At 41.5% G+C, this 26222-nt stretch overlaps 1 protein-coding gene across 2 annotated transcripts in view; it reads left to right on the top strand.

Annotated features, from left to right (window-relative positions):
• SEMA6A (semaphorin 6A) overlaps positions 1–25663 on the top strand; it is a 282441-nt gene extending 256778 nt beyond the window's left edge. For both annotated transcript variants that reach the window (XM_077290764.1, XM_077290757.1), the window contains one exon: positions 24842–25663. In XM_077290764.1, coding sequence (XP_077146879.1) covers positions 24842–25596 — 755 coding nt within the window. In that variant the 3' untranslated portion in view covers positions 25597–25663. The remainder of the gene's footprint in view (positions 1–24841) is intronic.
• Positions 25664–26222: the final 559 nt, after the last annotated feature.

Below are 26222 nucleotides of genomic sequence, written 5' to 3'. Positions count from 1 at the left end.
ACTCAAATGATATATATATAAAAAAATGTCAATTCTCGGAATTTCAGCAGCTACACAGTGTTATTGCAATGTAACATATGACTCTTGTAAAACATAAGAAATAAGAAAGACTGTTCAGCAATTTCTTGCAGCTGCTGTAAAGACTTTAAATATATGCAACAGAACTGTGAAAAAAAGCCAAGAAAGACAAAGGTATCAGCCCTGATCTTGGATGGAAGAGCTCTGGTGACTTTGCTTCCCTTTTCCTTGCCTTTTATTATTTATTTTTTTATGTTTAAGAGTTCTACACACCTAAGACGTTTTCACTAAGGATATCTGTGAAATCTCCTCAATAAGCCTTGCCACTTGTCTTTACTATATTTGTCTCGCAGATCATAGAAATAGACATCTAAGATGGTGTTCCAGTTTTTATCAAATTCCAGCCTAAAGTGGTACCGAGGGAGACAGCAGCTCATACTTTGCTAGAACTGAGAGCACTTAGAATCTGCTTCCATCAGATCCAATCACTCTTGTGTGGATTTTCTGTAGCATAATGGATGAATTAAATATGTATCTTAATGTACTTTGATCAGTCTCTTATGTTTTGTGGTAATTAACTGTGACAATTCTTTACAAGCTGCAAATTCTCTGAATTTATCATTTTTTTTTGAATTTTAGTAAAAGGTATTTAATATTTTATACTTCCAGAGAGAGCACAAATCACATCTCACATTTTGCCTGCTGTCCAATTATAAACTGATATATGTCCTTTTATTAATTCAGCATCAACACATTTTGTTTTATAGGGTATTTGCTGCCGCCGTCCTGTTTTGTTTTTTTTTAGCTTTTCATTTGAGGCTTAAACATACCAGGAACTATCAGGACTACTTTTTTGGGGGGAGAACTTTCTCTTTTAATCCCTCTACTGATTGTCTCATCAATAAGAACTAAAAGTGATAACTACGGTAATCCATTACGCCTTTTGCAAGCCAAGGAATATGAATAACACCCCCTTTTAAATAATATATATAAAATAATATATATACAATATATAAAATAGTCTAAACATCAAAATCTGAACCAAGATAAAGCTTAGTAGATACATTGCAATGCATTGCAAAAGGCAAAGAAGGTATTGCAGATGCATGAAATTAAACTTGTGCTTCAGCAGGGAAAATATTCAAGCCTGATATATGAGTTTTTGTGTTGTTTGTTGTTCACTTACCCATTGAATAGACCCAAAGATTGCACCAAAGTAGTGCACGCTTACATTATCTCGGCATGAACTAATCAATTTTGTTTGTTTGGCTTGCCTCACAGTAAGAATTAAATGAAAAGTGATTTAAAAATTGTATGTATCCTAAAGTAGTAACAATAAACACTATAGCTCGTTATGCAAAATCAAGTCCTCATTCATCTCTATATTCAGGAAAATGAAAATGATATGGATCTAACAATATGTCAGCCACTAAAAAAATATTTTTATTAAATGTTTTTTTGTGTAAACGAAGGAAAACATAAAAAGTATTTAAATTGGGTATCACCATAATCTCGTCAACACACAGAATACAAGTAAATTAACATGCAATTGAATTGCTATGTACAAGTTAGAACACCATTTCTTGGCATCAGGGGAGGTCCCAGCAGTTGGACCTCCAGCAATCAGGAAGTTATTCCTTATTCATTGGGTAGGGGATATGTTCCAAATGTGAGAATTCACCTTTAATTGCATATATGCCTTCCTTCAGACATTTTGAATTGCAGTTAAGATTTGTAAATAATATAAAAAACATTTATTTATTTGCATAGTTGGATAAACATTTAATACTGTCACCTATGGGCTTCATGATGTAGCGTCTGGATAGCAACTGCCACTTCTGCACTCTTTCATCTAACACCTCTGTTGTGGGTTATTTAGCTTGATTTACTTATACAGTGGCATGTAAAAGTTTGGGCACCCCAGGTCAAAATTATGGTTATGGCAAGTTGAAGATGAAATGTGAGAAAATTACAATATACTTTTTTTTTTTGCCTAAAATACAAAGGGAATGTGTCATCTTTAACTTTAGATCATTTAATCTTTAACTTGCTTAAAGGTACCGTCACACTCAGCAACTTTGCAAAGAGAACGACAACAATCCGTGACATTGCAGCGTCCTGGATAGCGATCTCATTGTGTTTGACACGCAGCAGCGATCTGGATCCCGCTGTGCCATCGCTGGTCGGAGCTAGAAGTCCAGAACTTTATTTCGTCGCCAGGTCGGCGTGTATCGTCATGTTTGACATCAAAAGCAATGATGCCAGCAGCGAGCATAGGGGGCGTCGCAGCGTCTCCTTCTAGCCAGTCGGTACACACCGGCTGTTTGACATGGAGCTAACAACCAGCGAGAACGAGAAGTGAGTCACCGTTATGTCACTGGATCGCTCCTGCATCGTTCTGGAGTTGCTGTGTTTGACGTCTCTACAGCGACCTAAACAGCGACGCTCCAGCGATCTAGTTTAGGTCGGCTCGTTGTCTATATCGCCGCAGCGTCTCTGAATGTGACGGTACCTTTACTGTTCACAATAAGAGTAATTTTTGCCCAAACTTTTACATTCCGCTGTAGGCATATCAGTTCTGGGCACATTCGTGGCCTTAGGTGCAAAGTGTGTTTTTAAGAGAAAATTTACATACAGATTGAATGTACTGAGCAGTGTTCAACCACATGTAAGGTACATGCATGTAGTGTTACCTTAGGGTCCCACATTGCCATAACAGTGAGCGGAGGACACCCAAAGAATGAAGTGCTGGAGGGAGACAGAAATGTTAGACGGGAGCTTTTGAAACTTTTAGAGTAAAAAAAATGCAAAGATACATGATATAAAATTATTTTTATAATTTACCACAATTACTACTACTAATTGTTCATATTTTACTACAAATTAAAAGGAGAAACATTTCAGTACAAAGTTTGTCATTTATAACCCATGCTTTGTAAAACAGAAGTTAAGTGACAGTGAACTGTGATTTCCCCTCAAGAAGTTTCCTGACAACAATATCCGCCAATGTTCTACTTTTCTACTTCCAGTGGGTCATTATTTTTGCACTATGGTTTCACTGTGTCCAATAACTTCTTCCTGGCGAAGTCTGAATGACTTTCACAGGTTGAAATGTGGAATTGTTTGCAATATTTATTTCACTGATACAAAGAAATGACTAAATAAAACATGAACTCTTGAAGCTTGGATTATTATCTGGCTTTGAATCTTTTCCCATAAACGACATAATAAATAACACTGTCAAGATCACTAATTTTAGAAAGAAATACATACACATATCATTGACTTGATGCTTAGTCTTTTTACTGAGATCAGCTTTTTTGCTTTGAGCAGAACAAAGTGACCTTATTAATGTAAATAATGGCAACAAGGGTGGTAGGACACAGTCAATGTCTGGGTTTCAAAAACATAAAATGAAAAGGATTATGACGGGTTGTCATTCCTTTAACATGAAATGTTTTACATATGAAGAGTACGTCCTTTCACGCACCTAATTTTATAAATACTCTGCCTTCCCCACAGCAATTTATAGTGATGAGGGTCCAATTTAGCACAGATTATTGTCCTTCATTTGCTTCCATTATGCATTTTATGCTTTCTCCCTCCAACTATTTACATGGATTTTTTCAGATATTCCCTAAATGTTGTATAGTTTCTAACATTTTATTATTTAGGTTGTTATGTAACTTTTTCTTTATCCAGTTTTAGAAGCTCATATATCATATGTAACTGTGGACCGAACACTCATTCAATGAACATCTCCCAGCTAGTGTTGAGCGATACCTTCCGATATTCAAAAGTATCGGCATCGGATTGGATCGGCCGATACCGGCAAAATATCAGATCTCGCCGATACCGATACCCGATACCAATACAAGTCAATGGGACACAAATATCAGAAGGTATCCTGGATGGTTCCCAGGGTCTGAAGGAGAGGAAACTCTCTTTCAGGCCCTGGGCTCCATATTCATGTAAAAAATAAAGAATAAAAATAAAAAATATGGATATACTCAGCCCTCCGGCGGACCCTGGACCTTAGCGATGTAACCGGCAGCCTCCGTTCCTAAGAATGCAGAGTGAAGGACCTTCGATGATGTCGCGGCTTGTGATTGGTCGCGTGACCGCTCATGTGACCGCTCACGCGACCAATCACAAGCCACGACGTCATCGCAGGTCCTACACTCACTGCATTCTTAGGAACGGAGGCTCCCGGTTACACCGCTAAGGTCCAGGGTCCACCGGAGGGGTGAGTATATCCATATTTTTTATTTTTATTCTTTATTTTTTACATGAATATGGATCCCAGGGCCTGAAGGAGAGTTTCCTCTCCTCCAGACCCTGGGAACCATACACTGGGAACTTCCGATTCCGATTTCCGATATCACAAAAATATCGGAACTCGGTATCGGAATTCCGATACAGCAAATATCGGCCGATACCCGATACTTGCGGTATCGGAATGCTCAACACCACTCCCAGCCCACATACACATGAACGTTTGGGTGCGCTGAGCATTTGTATGCTTTTAAAAGGAAGAAGAGAGTAATATTGCCAGTGAATATGTCGGTTTATCTGTCCTTTAAACAAAGGGATTTGTCTTAGATTTCAAACTGCCCCATCCTTTTCTCCCATTAGGTGATCATCTGGTACTGTTAAAATTGGCAGGAATGGCCAAGTTTAATCACATGTTTATGGTGGCCATTATTCTTGCAGCAGTTAATGATATATCAGTTCTTACTTAGAAAATGTAAAGATGAGCATTGGACAAATGTTTCAATTCTTCTTCCCAGTGTCTTCCAGATAAATAGATGTTGTTTGAATGCAGTTTTAAGCAGTATAATCTTATACTTTATGGCACCAATGTACAGTGGGTACGGAAAGTATTCATACAGTTAGTGTTGGTGGATTGCACTAAATAAAATAACTAATAAAGTGCAATTGCAACCCGGGGTCCACTGTGCAGAGGAGTTAAGCTGCTGCTAGTGAGCAATGACAGAGCACAATGCGAGTGATTGCTTGTACACACTGAGTTAAAGCCACTCTGTGTGAACAGGACGCTGAGTTCCAAGCTGTTACTACACAGAGCGGAACAGTACTACTGATTACTAAGTGCTAAGCCCTGTTAAACATCACAGGACAAAGTATATGGACTGAACTCGCACTGCAACTGAACCGTGTCAATCGCACACAGTAATGAAATAGATGCTGAGTAAACTCTGACTAGGGTTGAGCTTCTGCTGAAACTCTACTCTGCTAACCACACACATGTAGGTAACAGATGCTAAGCCAAAGCCTAAATGCCCCCACTGATGCTAGCTGCCTGTCTACGTGTACAGTCCCAAAGCAAGATGGACAAACAACACATGCAGACAGTGCTAGTGTCTCGACTCACATAGCCACACATAAATGATACTAGCGTGCCCGTGGGCACCATTGGGGGTCTTTTATTCAAAATTCTCCACCCCAAACACTCACGCTCAGTCAGCCGAGACATCACCCGCGGGCCAATCCAGAGCTGCCACATCACCAGAGCAGGAGATGTCTGTTATGACCCCAATGGCAGGGGGTCTCAGAGACAATAGCGAAGTCTGCAAACATAAAACCCAGCTCATAGGGCAGTGGTAACTGGGCTGACCATATACCTGAACCTAGCACTCAAATAACAGCAGCCGGGGAACGTACCTACGTTGATTCTAGACGTCTCGCGCCAGCCGGAGAACTAACTAACCCTAGCAGGGAAAAGAAAGACCTTTCTTGCCTCCAGAGGAAATACCCCAAAAAGTTGGATACAAGCCCCCAACAAATAATAACGGTGAGGTAAGAAGAAAAGACAAATGCAAGAAATGAACTAGGTTTTAGCAAAGAGAGGCCCGCTAACTAATAGCAGAATATAGGAAGATGACTTATATGGTCAGCGAAAACCCTCACAAAAAACTCCACGCGGAATATTCAAGAACCCCCGAACCGTCTAACGGCACGGGGGGAGAACATCCGCACCCTAGAGCTTCCAGCAATATCAGGAATCACATTTAGTACAAGCTGGACAAAAATAAGAGCACAGAAAATAACCAAAAACAAGAAAGCAGGACTTAGCTTAATTTTGCATAGAACCAGGACCAGCAGATAGGAGCAAACAGAAGGATCTGATTACAATGATGCCAGGCACCAGACTGAAAATCCAGGAAGTTCAAATAGCGACACCCCTGGACTAACGAGGCCAGGTGGGTACCAAGCAAGGGAAGGAATATCAAAGTGTAATATCACTAGTGAGGGGTCACCGAACCCTCACCAGGACCACCAGGGCGATCAGGATGAGCAGCGTGAAAGGCACGAACCAAATCGGCCGCATGCACATCAGAGGCGACCACCCAGGAATTATCCTCCTGACCATAGCCCTTCCACTTGACCAGATACTGAAGCCTCCGCCTGGAGAGACGAGAATACAAGATCTTTTCCACCACGTACTCCAACTCGCCCCCAACCAACACCGGAGCAGGAGGCTCAACAGAAGGAACCACAGGCACAACGTACCGCCGCAACAAGGACCTATGGAACACGTTGTGAATGGCAAACGACACAGGAAGTTTCAAGCGAAAGGACACTGGATTAAGAATTTCCAAAATCTTATAAGGACCGATGAAGCGAGGCTTAAATTTAAGAGAGGAGACCTTCATAGGAACAAAGCGAGAAGACAGCCACACCAAATCCCCAACGCGAAGTCGGGGACCCACACCGCGGCGGCGGTTGGCAAAACGCTGAGCCTTCTCCTGTGACAACTTCAAGTTGTCCACCACATGATCCCAAATCCGCTGCAACCTATCCACCACAGAATCCACCCCAGGACAGTCAGACGGCTCCACATGTCCCGAGGAAAAACGAGGATGGAAACCAGAGTTGCAGAAAAATGGCGAAACCAAGGTAGCGGAACTAGCCCGATTATTAAGGGCAAACTCAGCCAACGGCAAGAAGGTCACCCAATCATCCTGATCTGCAGAAACAAAACATCTCAAATAAGCCTCTAGAGTCTGATTTGTTCGCTCAGTTTGGCCATTAGTCTGAGGATGAAAGGCAGATGAAAACGACAAATCAATGCCCATCCTAGCACAAAAGGATCGCCAGAACCTGGAAACAAACTGGGATCCTCTGTCAGACACGATATTCTCAGGAATGCCGTGCAAACGAACCACATTCTGAAAGAATAACGGAACCAGATCAGAAGAGGAAGGCAGCTTAGGCAAGGGCACCAAATGGACCATCTTGGAAAAGCGATCACATACCACCCAGATGACAGACATGCCCCGAGACACTGGAAGATCCGAAATGAAATCCATGGAAATGTGTGTCCAAGGCCTCTTCGGGACAGGCAAGGGCAAAAGCAACCCGCTGGCACGAGAACAGCAAGGCTTAGCCCGAGCACAAGTCCCACAGGACTGCACAAATGACCGCACATCCCGTGACAAGGAAGGCCACCAAAAGGACCTAGCCACCAAATCTCTGGTGCCAAAAATACCCGGATACCCTGACAACACCGAGGAGTGAACCTCGGAAATGACTCTACTGGTCCATTTATCAGGAACAAACAGTCTGTCAGGTGGACAAGAGTCAGGTCTATCAGCCTGAAATCTCTGCAACACACGTCGCAAATCCGGAGAAATGGCCGACAAGATTACTCCCTCTTTAAGAATACCAACTGTCTCTGAGGCTCCAGGAGAGTCAGGCACAAAGCTCCTAGAAAGAGCATCAGCCTTAACATTCTTCGAACCAGGCAGGTACGAGAACACGAAGTCAAAACGGGAGAAAAATAATGACCAACGGGCCTGTCTAGGATTCAGGCGTTTAGCAGACTCGAGATACATCAGATTTTTGTGATCAGTCAAAACCACCACACGATGCTTAGCACCCTCGAGCCAATGACGCCAATCCTCAAATGCCCACTTCATGGCCAACAACTCCCGATTGCCAACATCATAATTCCGCTCAGCAGGCGAAAATTTCCTAGAAAAGAAAGCACATGGTCTCATTACTGAGCAACCAGGGCTTCTCTGCGACAAAACGGCCCCTGCACCGATCTCAGAAGCATCCACTTCAACCTGAAAGGGAAGTGAGACATCAGGCTGACACAAAACAGGCGCCGAAGTAAACCGGCGCTTCAGCTCCTGAAAAGCCTCCATGGCTGCAGGAGCCCAGTTAGCAACATCAGAACCTTTCTTGGTCATATCCGTCAAAGGTTTAACAACGCTAGAAAAATTAGCGATAAAACGACGGTAGAAGTTAGCAAAACCCAAGAACTTCTGAAGACTCTTAACCGACGTGGGCTGAGTCCAATCATGAATAGCTCGGACCTTGACTGGGTCCATCTCCACAGCAGAAGTGGAGAAGATAAAACCCAAAAAGGGAACCTTCTGCACTCCAAAGAGACACTTTGAGCCCTTAATAAACAAAGCATTCTCACGCAGAACCTGAAACACCATCCTGACCTGCCTTACATGGGAGTCCCAATCATCAGAAAAAACCAGAATATCATCCAGATAAACAATCATAAATTTATCCAGATACTTCCGGAAGATGTCATGCATAAAGGACTGAAACACTGAAGGAGCATTAGAGAGCCCAAAAGGCATCACCAAGTACTCAAAATGACCTTCGGGCGTATTAAATGCAGTTTTCCATCCATCTCCCTGCTTAATATGCACAAGGTTGTACGCACCACGAAGGTCTAACTTGGTGAACCACTTGGCACCCTTAATCCGGGCAAACAAGTCTGACAACAGAGGCAAAGGATACTGAAATTTAACAGTGATTTTATTCAGAAGTCGATAGTCTATACAAGGTCTCAAAGATCCGTCCTTCTTGGCCACAAAGAAAAATCCCGCACCAAGAGGGGAAGAGGATGGACGAATATGTCCCTTCTCCAGAGACTCCTTAATATACGAACGCATTGCGGTATGCTCAGGTACAGACAGATTAAATAATCTTCCCTTAGGAAACTTACTACCTGGAATCAAATCTATAGCGCAGTCACAGTCCCTATGAGGAGGAAGAGCACTGGACCTGGACTCGCTGAATACATCCTGATAATCAGAAAAATACTCAGGAACATCCGAAGGAGTAGAGGAAGCAATAGACGCCGGCGGGGAATCGCAATGAATTCCCTGACAGCCCCAACTTGACACAGACATAGCCTTCCAATCCAAAACTGGATTGTGAGTTTGTAACCATGGCAGACCCAAAACGACCAAATCATGCATTTTAGGCAAAACAAGAAAACGAATCACCTCTCGATGTTCAGGAGACATGCAGATGGTCACCTGTGTCCAAAACTGCGGCTTATTTTCCGCCAATGGCGTAGCATCAATACCTCTCAGAGGAATAGGATTAACCAAAGGCTCCAGAACAAAACCACAGCGCTTGGCAAACGACAGATCCATAAGACTCAGGGCAGCACCTGAATCCACAAATGCCATAACAGGATAGGAAGACAATGAGCAAATTAAAGTCACAGACAAAATAAATTTAGGTTGCAAATTACCAATGGCGACCGGACTAACCACCTTTGTTAAGCGTTTAGAGCATGCTGATATAACATGTGTAGAATCACCACAGTAGAAACACAACCCATTCTGACGTCTATGATTTTTCCGTTCAATTCTAGTCTGAACTCTATCACATTGCAATAACTCAGGTGTCTGTTCAGACAACACCACCTGGGAATTAGCAACTTTGCGCTCCCATAAACGCCGGTCAATTTGAATAGCCAACGCCATGGAGTCATTCAGACTTGTAGGAACGGAGAAACCCACCATCACATTCTTAATGGCTTCAGAAAGGCCATTTCTGAAATTTGCGGCCAGAGCACACTCATTCCACTGAGTAAGCACGGACCATTTCCGAAATTTTTGGCAATAAACTTCAGCTTCATCCTGGCCCTGAGAGATAGCCAGTAAAGCTTTTTCTGCCTGAATTTCAAGATTGGGCTCCTCGTATAGCAACCCAAGCGCCAGAAAAAACGCATCAACATCTGCCAAAGCCGGATCGCCTGACGCCAACGAGAAGGCCCAATCCTGAGTGTCGCCCCGTAAGAAAGAGATAACAATTTTTACTTGCTGAGCTGAGTCTCCAGACGAACGAGGTCTCAGAGATAGAAACAATTTACAATTATTCCTAAAATTTCTAAATTTAAATCGGTCTCCAGAGAACAATTCCGGAATAGGTATTTTAGGTTCTGACATTGGACTGCTAGTAACAAAATCTTGAATACTCTGCACACGAGCAGCAAGCTGATCCACACTAGTAATCAAGGTCTGGACATTCATGTCTGCAGCAAGGCTCCAGCCACTCTGAGATAAAGGGGAGGAAAGAAAGGAAAAAAAACCAAAAAAAAAAACCCAGAATTTCCTTTCTTATAATCCCACTTCTGCAATGCATTAAATATTCACTTATGGCCTGGCATACTGTTATGACCCCAATGGCAGGGGGTCTCAGAGACAATAGCGAAGTCTGCAAACATAAAACCCAGCTCATAGGGCAGTGGTAACTGGGCTGACCATATACCTGAACCTAGCACTCAAATAACAGCAGCCGGGGAACGTACCTACGTTGATTCTAGACGTCTCGCGCCAGCCGGAGAACTAACTAACCCTAGCAGGGAAAAGAAAGACCTTTCTTGCCTCCAGAGGAAATACCCCAAAAAGTTGGATACAAGCCCCCAACAAATAATAACGGTGAGGTAAGAAGAAAAGACAAACGCAAGAAATGAACTAGGTTTTAGCAAAGAGAGGCCCGCTAACTAATAGCAGAATATAGGAAGATGACTTATATGGTCAGCGAAAACCCTCACAAAAAACTCCACGCGGAATATTCAAGAACCCCCGAACCGTCTAACGGCACGGGGGGAGAACATCCGCACCCTAGAGCTTCCAGCAATATCAGGAATCACATTTAGTACAAGCTGGACAAAAATAAAGAGCACAGAAAATAACCAAAAACAAGAAAGCAGGACTTAGCTTAATTTTGCATAGAACCAGGACCAGCAGATAGGAGCAAACAGAAGGATCTGATTACAACGATGCCAGGCACCAGACTGAAAATCCAGGAAGTTCAAATAGCGACACCCCTGGACTAACGAGGCCAGGTGGGTACCAAGCAAGGGAAGGAATATCAAAGTGTAATATCACTAGTGACCACAAGAGGGAGCCAAAAGGTCAATTCACAACAGATGTCTATCCACCAATAGGAAGGCGCCAATATCACAGACATGCTCAGTAAGGTGATTTCTGGACTTAGACTCCTGAGCGTCAAGCTGCAACTGCCTATCATTGGCTACCATAGACTTGGCTGGAGAGCCAGCAGTAATCAAACTAATACCTTGAGCCTGAGCAAAACGCTGGGAACGATGTCTATGTTGAGCAAGCTCCTGCAGTGGCCAAGCCTGAATGGGAGACCGCAAAGGCAGATAAGGCTTGGAATCTATCCTGTCCAGCGGGAGAATCCCAATGCCTAGCACACATGCTCCTTTGAATTTTTCACTGCAGCCATTTGATCAATTCAAAAAAGTTCATTTTTTTCTCATTAATGTACACTCTACACCCCATCTTGACTGAAAAAAAAACTGAAATATAGTAATTTTTGCAAATTTATTAAAAGAGAAAAACTGAAATATCACATGGTCATAAGTATTCAGACCCTTTGCTCAGTATTGAGTAGAAGCACCCTTTTGAGCTAGTGCAGCCACGAGTCTTCTTGGGAATGATGCAACAAGTTTTTCATACCTGGATTTGGGGCTCCTTTGCCATTCTTCCTTGCAGATCCTCTCCAGTTCCATCAGGTTGGATGGTGAATGCTGGTGGACATCCATTTTCAGGTCTCTCAAGAGATGCTCAATTGGGTTTAGGTCAGGGCTCTGGCTGGGCAAGTCGAGAATGGTCACAGAGTGGTTCAGAAGCCTTTGTTATTTTAGCTGTGTGCTTAGGGTCATTGTCTTGTTGGAAGGTGAACCTTCGGCCAAGTTTAAGGTCCAAAGCACTCTGGAAGAGGTTTTCATCCAGGATATCTCTGTACTTGGCAGCATTCATGTTTCCTTCAATGACAATCAGTCCTGTCCCTGCAGCTGAAAAACACCCCCATAGCATGATGCTGCCACCACCTTGTTTCACTGTTGGAATTGTACTGGGCAGGTGATGAGCAGTGCCTGGTTTTGTCCACACATAATGGTTAGAATTATCACCAAAAAGGTCTATCTTAGTCTCTTCAGACCAGAAAATCTTATTTCTCATAGTCTGTGAGTCCTTCATGTGTTTTTTTAGCAATCTCTGTGCGGGTTTTCATATGTTTTGCATTGAGGAGAGGCTTCCGTCAGGCCACTCTGCCATAAAGGCCAGATTGGTGGAGGGTTGCAGTGATAGTTGACTTTGTGGAACTTTCTTCTATCTCCCTATAGAAATTCTGCTGTAACCTTGGCCAGATCTGTGCCTTGCCACCAGTCTGTCTCTGAGCTCCTTGGCCAGTTCCTTTGACCTCATGATTCTCATTTGGTCTGACATGCACTGTGAGCTGTTAGGTCTTATATAGGCAGATTTGTGCCTTTCAAAATCAAGTCCTATCAGTTTAATTAAACACAGCTGGCCTCCAATGAAAGAGTAGAACCATCTCAAGGAGGATGACATGGAAATGGACAGCATGTGACTTAAATATGAGTGTCTGAGCAAAGGGTCTGAATGACCATGTGATATTTCAGTTTTTCTTTTTTAATAAATTTGCAAAAATTACTACATTTCTTACATTTCTGGGTTTTTTCAGTCAAGATGGGGTGCAGAGTGTGCATTAATGTGAAAACAAATATTTTTTTTGAATTTGCCAAATGGCTGCAATGAAACAAGCAGTGAAAAAATTAAAGGGGTATGAATACTTTCCGCACAAACTGTAATTATATTGCACTGTCTTTGAGGATAAAAAAAGAAAAAGCACATGCTGCTTATCCAGCGCGTTAGTTATTGACTGTGTCCTTGTGCACAATGTAATCAGTCTGACTGATAAAGGTCATTATATGACCGAAACATTGTCTTTATTTTGGGATTGCCTGCGCACAATAAAATTATCCTCTTCAACAATTACCTGAGTGCCAAGTTTTCTATAAGATTTGCAGGCCGCATAGGTGACATCACGCCAAGCCAGTGAATCAAAAACCATGCTAAGTAATTCAGAAGCTCAGCAAAATTTGTGTAGCTCCTGTCTATGGCCAGAAAATGATGACCTGGATCGTGGACCTGGGTTGTGTGAAGATATCTGCTCATCTCTACTTAATAGAAAAAGTTACTTTATATATTTATTTATACAGCCAATATTACAGTTAGGTGAATTTATTCATGTAGAATTGAATTCTACTTGAATATAATAAGAATCCACATTCTCCAGAATATTGATTTTTTTGTTTGCAATTCACTACAGCTGGTCGCCATTTTGCTCACATCACTGCTCATCTCCCTGGCCACCTCTGTTGCTCGCTCTCGCTCTCTCTCTCTCATACAGTTCTCAGCACTTTATCCTGCTATCATGGAATGTTGAATCTTCACACTATTCTGGGACATGCAGTCGCGAAGAGACCATGGGCGACCCAGTGCATGCACAGGATCATCCCTGAGCCTAGTCACAACAGGAAGTCTAGGCCTAGAGTGTGTCTTAAGGTGCAGCGCATATAGTACACTTCACATTGCTGCAACCTTAAAAAGTGCAGGGGCTTACATCTGCGAATAAGCACAGGTCAACCCTGTAAGTGAACAGTGGAGGTAAGCAGTTAGTATTAGTTATTTTTATTTTACATTTAGTTTTTTTATGCCCTGGGGTGTCTACCCCAAAGTATAATAAGGGACAGTCAATTAGAAAATAATTAACTTTCTGAGAATTGAAATTCCTGATAAAATCTGTGGATTTTGGCAAATTCATATTTTTACATACTTATTAAGGTTGAAGGAAAACTTTAAGTCCATCTAGTTCAACCCATAGCCTAGCATGCCCTAACATGTTGATCCAGGGGAAGGCAAAAAAACCCCATGTGGTAAGAGTAAGCTCCATCATGGGGAAAAAAAATTCCTTCCCGACCCCACATACGGCAATCAGACTAGTTCCCTGGATCAACGCCTTATCAAGGAATCTAATATATATACCCTGTAATATTATACTTTTCCAGAAAGGTATCCAGTCCCCTCTTAAATTGAAGCAATGAGTCACTCATTACAACATCATTCGGCAGAGAGTTCCATAGTCTCACTGCTCTTACAGTAAAGAATCCGCGTCTGTTATTATGCTTAAACCTTTTTTCCTCCAGACGTAGAGGATGCCCCCTTGTCCCTGTCACCGGTCTATGATTAAAAAGATCATCAGAAAGGTCTTTGTACTGTCCCCTCATATATTTATACATTAACATAAGATCACCCCTTAGTCTTCGTTTTGCCAAACTAAATAGCCCCAAGTATAATAACCTATCTTGGTATGGCAGACCCCCCAGTCCTCTAATAACCTTGGTCGCTCTTCTCTGCACCCGCTCTAGTTCAGCTATGTCTTTCTTATACACCGGAGACCAGAACTGTGCACAGTATTCTAAGTGTGGTCGAACTAGTGACTTGTATAGAGGTAAAATTATGTTCTCCTCATGAGCATCTATGCCTCTTTTAATGCATCCCATTATTTTATTTGCCTTTGTAGCAGCTGCCTGACACTGGCCACTGAATATGAGTTTGTCATCCACCCATACACCCAGGTCTTTTTCATTGACGGTTTTGCTCAGAGTTTTAGAATTAAGCACATAGTTATACATCTTATTACTTCTACCCAAGTGCATGACCTTACATTTATCCCCATTAAAGCTCATTTGCCATTTATCAGCCCAAGCTTCTAGTTTACATAAATCAGCCTGTAATATAAAATTGTCCTCCCCTGTATTGATTACCCTGCAGAGTTTAGTGTCATCTGCAAATATTGAAATTCTACTCTGAATGCCCCTACAAGGTCATTAATAAATATGTTAAAAAGAAGAGGGCCCAATACTGACCCCTGTGGTACCCCACTACCAACCGTGACCCAGTCCGAGTGTGCTCCATTAATAACCACCCTTTGTTTCCTATCCCTGAGCCAACTCTCAACCCACTTGCACATATTTTCCCCTATCCCCATTATTCTCATTTTATGTATCAACCTTTTGTGTGGCACCGTATCAAAAGCTTTTGAAAAGTCCATATACACTACATCTACTGGGTTCCCTTGGTCCAGACCGGAACTTACCTCTTCATAGAAGCTGATCAAATTAGTCTGACATGATCGGTCCCTAGTAAACCCGTGCTGATACTGGGTCATGAGGTTATTCCTCTTCAGATACTCCAGTATAGCATCCCTTAGAATGCCCTCCAGGATTTTACCCACAGTAGAGGTTAAGCTTACTGGCCTATAATTTCCGAGTTCAGTTTTTGTCCCCTTTTTGAATATTGGCACCACATTTGCTATACGCCAGTCCTGTGGTACAGACCCTGTTATTATGGACTCTTTAAAGATTAAAAATAATGGTCTATCAATGACTGTACTTAATTCCTGCAGTACTCGGGGGTGTATCCCATCCGGGCCCGGAGATTTGTCAATTTTTGTGATTTTTAGACGCCGCCGTACTTCCTGCTGGGTTAAGCAGGTAACATTAAATTGGGAATTATTATCACTAGTCATATTGGCTGCCATGGGATTTTCTTTTGTAAATACTGATGAAAAAAAGTCATTTAGCATATTGGCTTTTTCCTCATCCTCATCCACCATTTCACCCAGACTATTTTTAAGGGGGCCAACACTATCATTTTTTAGTTTCTTACTATTTATGTAGTTAAAGAATATTTTGGGGTTATTTTTGCTCTCTCTAGCAATGAGTCTCTCTGTCTCAATCTTTGCTGCCTTGATTTGCTTTTTACATAATGTATTTAATTTTTTGTATTTATTTAATGCCTCCTCACTACCTACTTCCTTTAATTCTCTAAATGCTTTCTTTTTGTCACTTATTGCGCCCCTTACAGCTTTATTTAGCCATATTGGTTTCCTCCTATTTCTAGTATGTTTATTCCCATTCGGTATATACTGTGCACAGGTCCTATCCAGGATGCTAATAAATGTCTCCCATTTTCTTTGTGTACTTTTAGGTCTCAGGATATCATCCCAGTTAATTGCACCAAGTTCCTCTCTCATCCGTTGGAAATTTGCCCTCCTGAAGTTTAGTGTCCTTGTCACCCCTCTACTACACATCTTATTAAAGGAGACATGAAAACTTATTATTTTGTGATCACTATTCCCCAAGTGACCCCCAACCCTTATATTTGATATGCGGTCTGGCCTGTTGGTTAATATTAGGTCTAGCAGTGCCCCCCTTCTTGTTGGGTCCTGAACCAGTTGTGAAAGGTAATTGTCTATCATAGTTGTCAAAAACCGATTACCTTTACTGGAACTGCAGGTTTCTGTTCCCCAATCTATTTCAGGGTAGTTGAAGTCCCCCATAATAATGACTTCTCCTTGAGTCGCAGCTTCATCTATTTGCTTTACAAGGATATTCTCCATTGCTTCCATTATTTTTGGAGATTTATAACAAACCTCTATCAGTAATTTATTATTTTTTCCCCCTCCCCTTATCTCCACCCACAGGGACTCTACATTTTCATTAGATTCACCTATATTATCACGCAGGATGGGTTTTAAGGTCGATTTTACAAACAGACACACCCCACCCCCTCGCTTATCTGTACGGTCATTTCTGAAAAGGCTATAGCCCTGCAAGTTAACAGCCCAGTCATGGCTCTCATCCAGCCATGTTTCAGATATCCCCACCATGTCATAATTATGTTCCAACAACATTAGTTCTAATTCGTCCATTTTGTTGGCGAGGCTTCTGGCATTAGTATACCTGCACTTGATGTTCCTCTCTGTACCTCTATTCTTTCTTAAATTACTAACTGTTCTAACCCCACCCCCCATGCCTCCGCCACCCCCAACTTCCTTATTTGTGCCCAGGTCTCTATCTGCACTATCTTCCCCACCTATAAAATGAATACCCTCCCCCCATTCCCTAGTTTAAACACTCCTCCAACCTTCTAACCATTTTCTCCCCCAGCACAGCTGCACCTTCCCCATTGAGGTGCAGCCCATCCCTAGCGTAGAGCCTGTAGCCAACTGAGAAGTCGGCCCAGTTCTGCAGGAACCCAAACCCCTCCTTCCTACACCAATTCTTGAGCCACTTATTAACCTCCCTAATCTCCCGTTGCCTCTCTGCTCATCTGTAGCCAGTATACTGTACAGTAGGAACAACCAAATAAATGGCAGTGTATGTAAGTAATGTAAGTAGACTTTTGGTCTGATGCCCATGGAGCACATATCTCACAGAGGGTTAAACTATAGACCCCTGTAAATGAAAAACTGAAAATGTAATGGTTTTGACTCTACTGGTAGACTATTTTCCCTGAACTGTGAACATTAAATTATCTTAAGTGACCTTACACTTGCATCAATGTAATATGTTTTGGCATGCTCAAAAATGGCCTAAGGTGCTACTTGAACTCTTCTTTTTTCTCAAAATCTTAAACTTCATAAATTTGTGTTCAATCTTATCTAAATTTAGATATTATAGGTTGATTCTTTTAAAGACTTATTCTACTTCCACCCACATCTTATTCTCGTATTATACCTCTAAAGCAAAATAAGCATACGTACAATAATTGTTATTAATTCTCAAAAATTTCTGAAGGGAAATGTTGTGAAAGAAGTGTGAAAAATGTCATAATTGCATGACACCTAGGTATGCTGCTTGCAAGTTCTCCATCTGTTCTGGCACTTATGATCTATGCATCTAAAAACAGATACAATACAACCTCAGACATCAGTGATGACTCCATTGCAAATTAATGAAGCAAGCACTGTGTTTTCTATTAATAAGTTCTTTCCTTCTGACTTTGCACAGACAAAGGAGTGATCTGTAGGCCATGTGAAATACAACAGGCAAGCACATCTGCATTTTATAACATTTGATCAATATCTAGGTCATGGCTTTTGTTCTATAAACCAATCTCTTCCTTGTTTATACCTATTACTCCAAGAAGATCGTCAACCTATCCAGAAGGGTAATAGCATAGAAATTGAAAAATATAAAAATCAATGTAATGTCAAATCATCCACATCAACTCCTTGGCCTGAAAGCAACATTGCTGAGCTCTGGGGCTGGTGTACAAATCAGCGACCCATCTGTTTAGTATTTCATGACAAAGTTTTGCTTTATTTAACAGAATGGTTAATTTAATTAGCTGGGAGTTTTGATTCCCCATTCATGTTGCAGTTAGAAGTTCAACAGCTGTGAAAAAAAAAGTTTGCTTGGCACTTTATGCTATCTAATAAAACAATTACAACTAAAATGTCTATTACCAGCTGTATTGAAAGCCATTGCCCTTGAGCATAATAGAAAATACGTACTCGGAGAATGGACGACATTTTTTACATAAAATATCTGAAAGTACAGTCATTACACAAAAAAAGACGTCTCCAGGATAGATAAACATTGGTACTTAAACTTTTTTTTATCACCCGGTTAAGGCTCGGGCCGTGGGATTGTATTATAGTAGTTATCTGCTTATTCCTACATTTTCTGTCACTGCCAAGAATATATCTTGATTTTCCCAACTCAGAATAGCCTAGGGAAATTGGATTTTGGCCAGGTTTCTATTATCAGTCTGGTCCTGTTCTTCATTTGGTGCTTTGCAATTGATTAAAGTACGTGCTTGTATTTTTCTTTTCTATGATTCACACTTTTTCGAAAACTATCAATGTAAGAATGTTTATAGAAGTCCAATGAATAGCAAGATAATAGCAGAGAGATAACACCAGTAACCTTAATTCTGCACAGAGCATGGTATATTCAAGTTGGTTCATAAAAGAGATGACTGTTGCTTGTAACAAATCAACACTTGACCGCTTCCTTGTCAAGTCTTCGAAGCAAATGATAACAAAATAATCCAGTTTTATGTTTGGTTATGTTTTTCCTAAAGAAAAGCAGCAACATTTCCCTCTTCATAAGAGACATTCAGTTGTTTATTGTGAGAGTCGATAAAAATCAATATTATATTTTCCTTTCAATATTATCCAATTTGCCAAAAGATTTCTGTATACACTACTTGGATCTTTCATAGCTGTGTTCTAGCCCTTGCTCTGTTTTTTCAATGCTTCAGTTAAGATTGTATCATATTTAAAGAGTATTTCATCCAATACTCCTTTGTATTAAAAAAAATTCTTAAAGGGATTGCCTCGTGAAGAAAACCTGTTTTTAAAAGGAATCTTATGTTGGCATTACTTATTAATATTTCACGTAGCCAACTAGAATTTATAAAAAATAAAGTGCTCCGACAGTATGTTAAAGATTATTTCATTAATTTGGTCTTGAGATAAAACTAGAATTATGTGAGATAGACTGGTGGCTAGGGTCATTCAATCTATCAACCCTAAACAAGAGTAAAAGTAATGTGACAGCAGTAATACCATTCCATTCCTATTTCTATATGTATGATTAAGTCATGGAAAACTGTTTAAATCCATAATACCTTGGTTAGAATATGTTAGGAAATGAATGTCTTTTTTAAACATCTATTTCTTTTATAGGAATTTTATATTATTAGTCTATTATCAAATAATCTCTTTGTTAAATATGAAAAAAGGCTCAGGAATTCAGGTTATATGTATTGTGCATCCATCTTGCATGTCAGATAGTGATGTAGTCTTCCCAAAATCTGACTCAACTGCAAAGAAACACGTATGGACAAAGAATACGTTTCACCAAATTTTTCACATTTTATTTATTTTGCTTCTCTGCCATGGAGATATTAGCAATCAACATTTTTGGCACCTTATGAACTAACTTTTTTGTTAAGTCCAAGTGTGTTTTACCAGCAGGGTTGGACTGGCCTGGTGGGATATCAGGGAAATCCCCGGAGGGCCCTTATCTCTGGGGGCAAGAGAGGAGGAGAAGAAAAAAAGAAAAAGAAAGTCTGCTGTTTTTAGGGACGCGGGCCCTTTAAAAGCACAGACAGAGAATGTGCAGGAACACGAGCACATAGCATTCATTACTTGAACCACGGTGTGTGTCCTGATTCTATGTGTCACGTGTGCGCCCGTCATTACCGGCGTATGATGTCAGTGTCATGAGCCGCATTCGATGGGCGCACATCAACCACTGGCCTCTGCTAGGTCAGTGGCCATTTTACTATGTGCGCACTGACCTTCAAAGAGCAGGAGGATAAGGGCGCTGGGAACACAGGCATGTAAGAGGAATCTTCTGTCTGTCTCTGGCTGTCTCTCTGTCTGGCTGTCTGGCTGTCTTGTCTGTCTGTCTCTGGCTGTCTGTCTCTGTGTGTCTTTCTGTCTCTGTCTCATGAAGGCAGGGTATGGGGCCAGGATTGATATATGGGGGGCAGGAAACAAGGACCAGGTTTGATATAAGGGGGGCGGCAGGATGGATAAATGGGAGGGAGGAAAAAAGGACCAGGATGGATATAAGGGGCAGCAGAATGGATACATATGTGGGGCAGGAAAAAAGGACCAGGATGGATATAAGGGGAACAGCAGGATGGATATATGGGGAGCAGGAAAAAAGGACCAGAATGGATAGAAGGGGGGCTGCAGGATGGATATATGAGGGGCAGGAAAAAAGGACCAGACTGGATATAAGGGGGGCTGCAGGATGGATATATGGGGAGCAGGAAAAAAGGACCCGGATGGATATAAGGGTGGCGGCAGGACAAAGGACAAGGATGGATACATTTGAATGGTCAGGATGGATACATATGGGGCTTGGGGAATCAGGATAGATACATATGGGGGGACAGGATGCATATATATGGGGGGCCAGGTTGCATATACAGTACAGACCAAAAGTTTGGACAAACCTTCTCATTTAAAGATTTTTCTGTATTTTCATGACTATGAAAATTGTACATTCACGCTGAAGGCATCAAAACTATGAATTAACACATGTGGAATTATATACTTAACAAAAAAGTGTCTGAAAATATGTCTTATATTCTAGTTCTTCAAAGTAGCCACCTGTGGCTTTGACGACTGCTTTGCACACTCTTGGCATTCTCTTGATGAGCTTCAAGAGGTAGTCACCGGGATTGGTCTTCCAACAATCTTGAAGGAGTTTCCAGAGATGCTTAGCACTTGTTGGCCCTTTTGCCTTCACTCTGTGGTCTACCTCACCCCAAACCATCTCGATTTGGTTCAGGTCTGGTGACTGTGGAGGCCAGGTCATCTAGCGTAGCATCCCATCACTCTCCTCCTTTGTAAAATAGCCCTTACAGAGCCTGGAGGTGTGTTTGGGGTCATTGTCCTGTTGAAAAATAAATGATGGTCCAACTAAACACAAACCGGATGGAATAGCATGCCGCTGCAAGATGCTGTGGTAGCCATGCTGGTTCAGTATGCCTTCAATTTTGAATAAATCCCCAACAGTGTCACCAGCAAAGCACCCCCACACCACCACACCTCATCCTCCATGCTTCATAGTGGGAACCAGGCATGTAGAGTCCATCCGTGCACCTTTTCTGAGTCGCACAAAGACACGGTGGTTGGAACCAAAGATCTCAAACTTGGACTCATCAGACCAAAGCACAGATTTCCACTGATCTAATGTCCATTCCTTGTGTTCTTTAGCCCAAACAAGTCTCTTCTGCTTGTTGCCTGTCCTTAGTAGTGGTTTCCTAGCAGCTATTTTACCTTGAAGGCCTGCTGCAAAAAGTCTCCTCTTAACAGTTGTTGTAGAGATGTGTCTGCTGCTAGAAATCTGTGTGGCATTGACCTGGTCTCTAATCTGAGCTCCTGTTAACCAGCGATTTCTAAGGCTGGTGACTCGGATAAACTTATCCTCAGAAGCAGAGGTGACTCTTGGTCTACCTTTCCTGGGGCGGTCCTCATGTGAGCCAGTTTCTTTGTAGCGCTTAATGGTTTTTGACACTGCACTTGGGGACACCTTCAAAGTTTTCCCAATTTTTCGGACTGACTGAGCTTCATTTCTTAAAGTAATGATGGCCACTCGTTTTTATTTACTTAGTTGCTTTTTTCTTGCCATAATACAAATTCTAACAGTCTATTCAGTAGGACTGTCAGCTGTGTATCCACCAGACTTCTGCACAACACAACTGATAGTCCCAACCCCATTTTTAAGGCAAGAAATCCCACTTATTAAACCTGACAGGGCACACCTGTGAAGTCAAAACCATTCCCTGTGACTACCTCTTGAAGCTCATCAAGAGAATGCCAAGAGTGCGCAAAGCAGTCATCAAAGCAAAAGGTGGCTACTTTGAAGAACCTAGGATATAAGACATAATTTCAGTTGTTTTACACTTTTTTGTTAAGTATATAATTCCACATGTGTTAATTCATAGTTGTAATGCCTTCAGTGTGAATGTACAATTTTCATAGTCATGAAAATACTGAAAAATCTTTAAATGAGAAGAGGAGCACATCATGGGACATATAGATTATTGTCAGGCAGGTGATGATTATGGTGGTTTATTATTAATTTTACAGTAAGAAATAGGTGAAAGAGGGTGGGAGTGTTTCTTTCAAATAAAGGAGTATGCGTTTTTTTTTTTCAAATAAAGGATTTTTCTCTGCGTCTGTGTTTTCATTACATTTGTCTGAGGTTAATAAAAGGGGTGTCTCATAGACGTCTCTCCATTACTAACCCCTAGGCTTGAAGTCAGTGGCCATTAAACAGCTGATATCAACTACAAAACTGTTATCTTACTTGCCACCGCACCAGGGCAAGAATGAAGAGAGGAGGCTAAGTGACAGAATTGGCGCATCTTATGAATGCGCCATTTCTGGATCAGTGGAGAGCTGATGTTCTTTGTCTGGGAGGGAGCCAATATCCATGGCTCTTTCCTAGGTAATTAATATCAGACCACAGCTGTCTGTTTAGGCTTTGCTGATTATTGAATATAGAGGGACCCCAAGTATTTTTTGGGAGGGGTTTCCCTATAATAACCAGTAAAGGCTAAGCAAACAGCTGTGAGCTGATATTAATAGCCTGGGAACCTTTATGGATATTTGCCTGGTCCCAGAATATTAACATCAGCCCCCAACCATTGGCTTTCCCTCAGCTGGTAATGAAAATTACCGGAGACCCCATGCCGTTTTTTCTTTTTTTTATTCAATAAATACATAGTACAGTAAAATACACACTGACAGCACTATATCACACTGACAACTTTAATATAATGCACAGACGTCAGCCGATGAAAGTACTATTCTCAGCAGCGTCATCTGCTCTTGCTCCTATTACCGAGAGCAGGCAAATGCTGAGGAGAGGAGTAGTACTCTGATCAGTCAACGCCTGATCGGCGGTAACCTTTCTTACCGCCAGTCACAGCTGCTTGGCTGGCTCACATGCTGTCATTTGTTTTATAGCATGGGAATTGCAGCACAGTGACCAGCGGTAACATGTAATGTTACCACAAATCAAAAATGCTGTTTCCCATGCTGTCACACAGATAACAGAGTGGCAAATGCCGATCGTTGAATGGATTCCGGGTTCGGGTACTTTTCTGGTACCAGAACTGAACGATTTTAAAAAGTTCAGTCAAACCCACTGGACCTGAACATCCATGGGTTTGCCCATCACTAGCTGAGACTAGGGTGAAAATAACAAAAGTTGCTACATTTTCTAAAAGTTGCTCAAAAATGTTGCATTTTTAAGCTGTTTTACTTCAGAATTCTGACATAACCTTAGTGAATAAGGCCCTAAGTCTTTTTCAGGTGACACATTCCCTTTAAATGTATATGCTTACAATCTGGTGGGCAATTGATAGATACAACATATAAATAATTATAGCTTAATGTTTTTGATGTTTTTAACAATTAAGATATTAAGGACAGGTGATCAATTTGCATTTAATAGTTTCAGAAAATACTATTTTTTCTATTTTTACAGTTCACATATTCACAGCATAGGTCATAACTTATTGATTGGTGGAGGTCAAATAGTGATTGGCGTAATGGGGCACTTTTATCCTTGTTGTTGAATGGAACAACAGTGCTCATGCTTATCTGACCTGGGATTCCATTTTGTGGCGGGGATGAAACTTTCCCATCTTGGATACAAATTCCTCACTCTGTTGATTGGTGTGGGTACCAGCAGGTGGACCCCCACTGTGAATAGATGGTAACTTGTTTTAACTGGACACTCTCGTTAATACTCACTTTCCTTTGAATACACCATAAGGTTAAGTTCACATGAGGCGCTTTTTTCTGCATTTTTTCTTGCAGTTTTTGCGGCGGTTTTGACATACTAGATTTGCTTCTTGTGCATGCTGATAAAGTTTAGTGTTGGAAAAAGTCCTATTCTATAGAATCAGATTTTGGCAAAAAAAAAAATGCAGCAAAACCTGATATCTGCGTTTTCCATGCGTTTTTTATCCGCACATTCATTTCAATGGGTGAAAATGCTGAAAGAAGTGACATGCTCCATTGTGCAAAAAACATGTAAAGCACAAAATCCTGATGACAAAAAAACTAAGCTGTGTGCATGAGATTTCTAAAATCTCATAGAGTTTGCTGGTACTGTGAAACGAAGCTGAAAATTTGCATAAAAAACACATAAAAACCTTTAAAAACTCCTAGTGTAAACTTATCCTAAGTATCTGAAACTAAATAATACAATTCATTTCAAACTATATGATCCAAGTTAGTATCTGAAATATTTATACTAATATAATCTTAAGTAATCCATTAAGTTGAAATATAACCGCTTTCTCATTCTATTATTTAGGAATATCGACCAGCATGGCGTTGACTGATGTTCTTCATGATAAGTCAGAATTCAGTGACATGGAAGAAGAAAAAGCAGAAATTTATATGTCTCCGCTTTCAAGCCACTTTGAATCCATCAAACCGAATGATTACTTCATGTTACAAGATATACAACCTGCAAAAGAAGAGCAACATAGCACAAACGGTCAGAAGCCCATATCTGATGAGACATTCAATGAACTCCCAATGATGCCTCCGTTCAGCAGTGACCAAGTACCACCAGCGATAACAAATGACATCAGTGAACACACAGCCCTAATTTACTCTGAGCAGAGCCAATTCCGCAAAACTATGTCCAGGAAGTTGAATGTTCTTAATGGTCATGTGAAGGATATGAGTAAGTCCCTCAAGCAGATTATGGCTTCAGAGAAATCCAGTTCTGAACTTATAATGCAGCAGAATGCAATTTTAGAAAAAATTGCATCCAATCTATTATTAATGTCGCAACATCACCAGCAATCTGCACAAATGTTTGTGAGTGCCATGCAACAGGGAATACAACTGCTGAGTGCATTTAAAGACGCAACCTATGCTAGCAGAACTTGTGGCGGTGGTACCAGTGACACCTCCTCTTCTCTGAAGAATGAGCATGCTACTGTAGGTCCAAGCCCACATAAGAGCAATGCTCGGATTCATGGAGGTAGAATACATAGACCTAGCCGCTCTCTCCCTTCTCGGGATCCTTCTCCTGCAGTAGGGCATGGAAAACAATAGTGACTCGTTTGGGCACACACCAATTGTATGCAGATGCTACCAGGTGTGACATTAGGCTGCTGTATACTGTAAGGGCCCCTTCACACTGTGCAATCAAAGTCTGAACGAGCGTTCGATTTGTGACGTTTATCCGTCCTCGTTCCGAGGTTGCAAAGTGTGACATGGCGTTACGATCTGCGACGCAGCCCAGCATCGTACGATGTGAAAGAAAGAGCAGAACTTTCTTTCGTCGTAAATGTCTCGCTGTGGCGGTCGAAATCGTAGTATGTGACGGCGGTCATACGAGCTCGTAATGCGACTATGTGGGTTGGGCTTCCGCATACCTGTCTCCTGATTGGGCGTGACGTTTTAGCATGCCCATGCTGGTAATACGTCACGCTCGGAGTCGTAGGACTATGGCGGTGTGAAGGGTAGCGTACGATTGCGACGCGTGACGTTCACATCGCAACTACGTCAGAAAAAGCGTTAACATCGTAGAGTGTGACCGCTGGCTACGAGCTCGTACTGCGATGTCGAATATGACGCAAATGCGTCGTAATCGTAGCAGAATCGACCAGTGTGAAGGGGCCCTAAGACATATAATTGTATTCTTATTATGAACAGAGGCATTTCTGTCTCCTTTTGGT

Source organism: Ranitomeya variabilis, chromosome 1 (assembly GCF_051348905.1).
Source record: "Ranitomeya variabilis isolate aRanVar5 chromosome 1, aRanVar5.hap1, whole genome shotgun sequence".
Lineage (NCBI taxonomy): Eukaryota > Metazoa > Chordata > Amphibia > Anura > Dendrobatidae > Ranitomeya > Ranitomeya variabilis.
The sequence above is the reverse complement of the archived record's forward strand: the minus strand, read 5'-3'. Positions and strand labels throughout refer to the sequence as shown.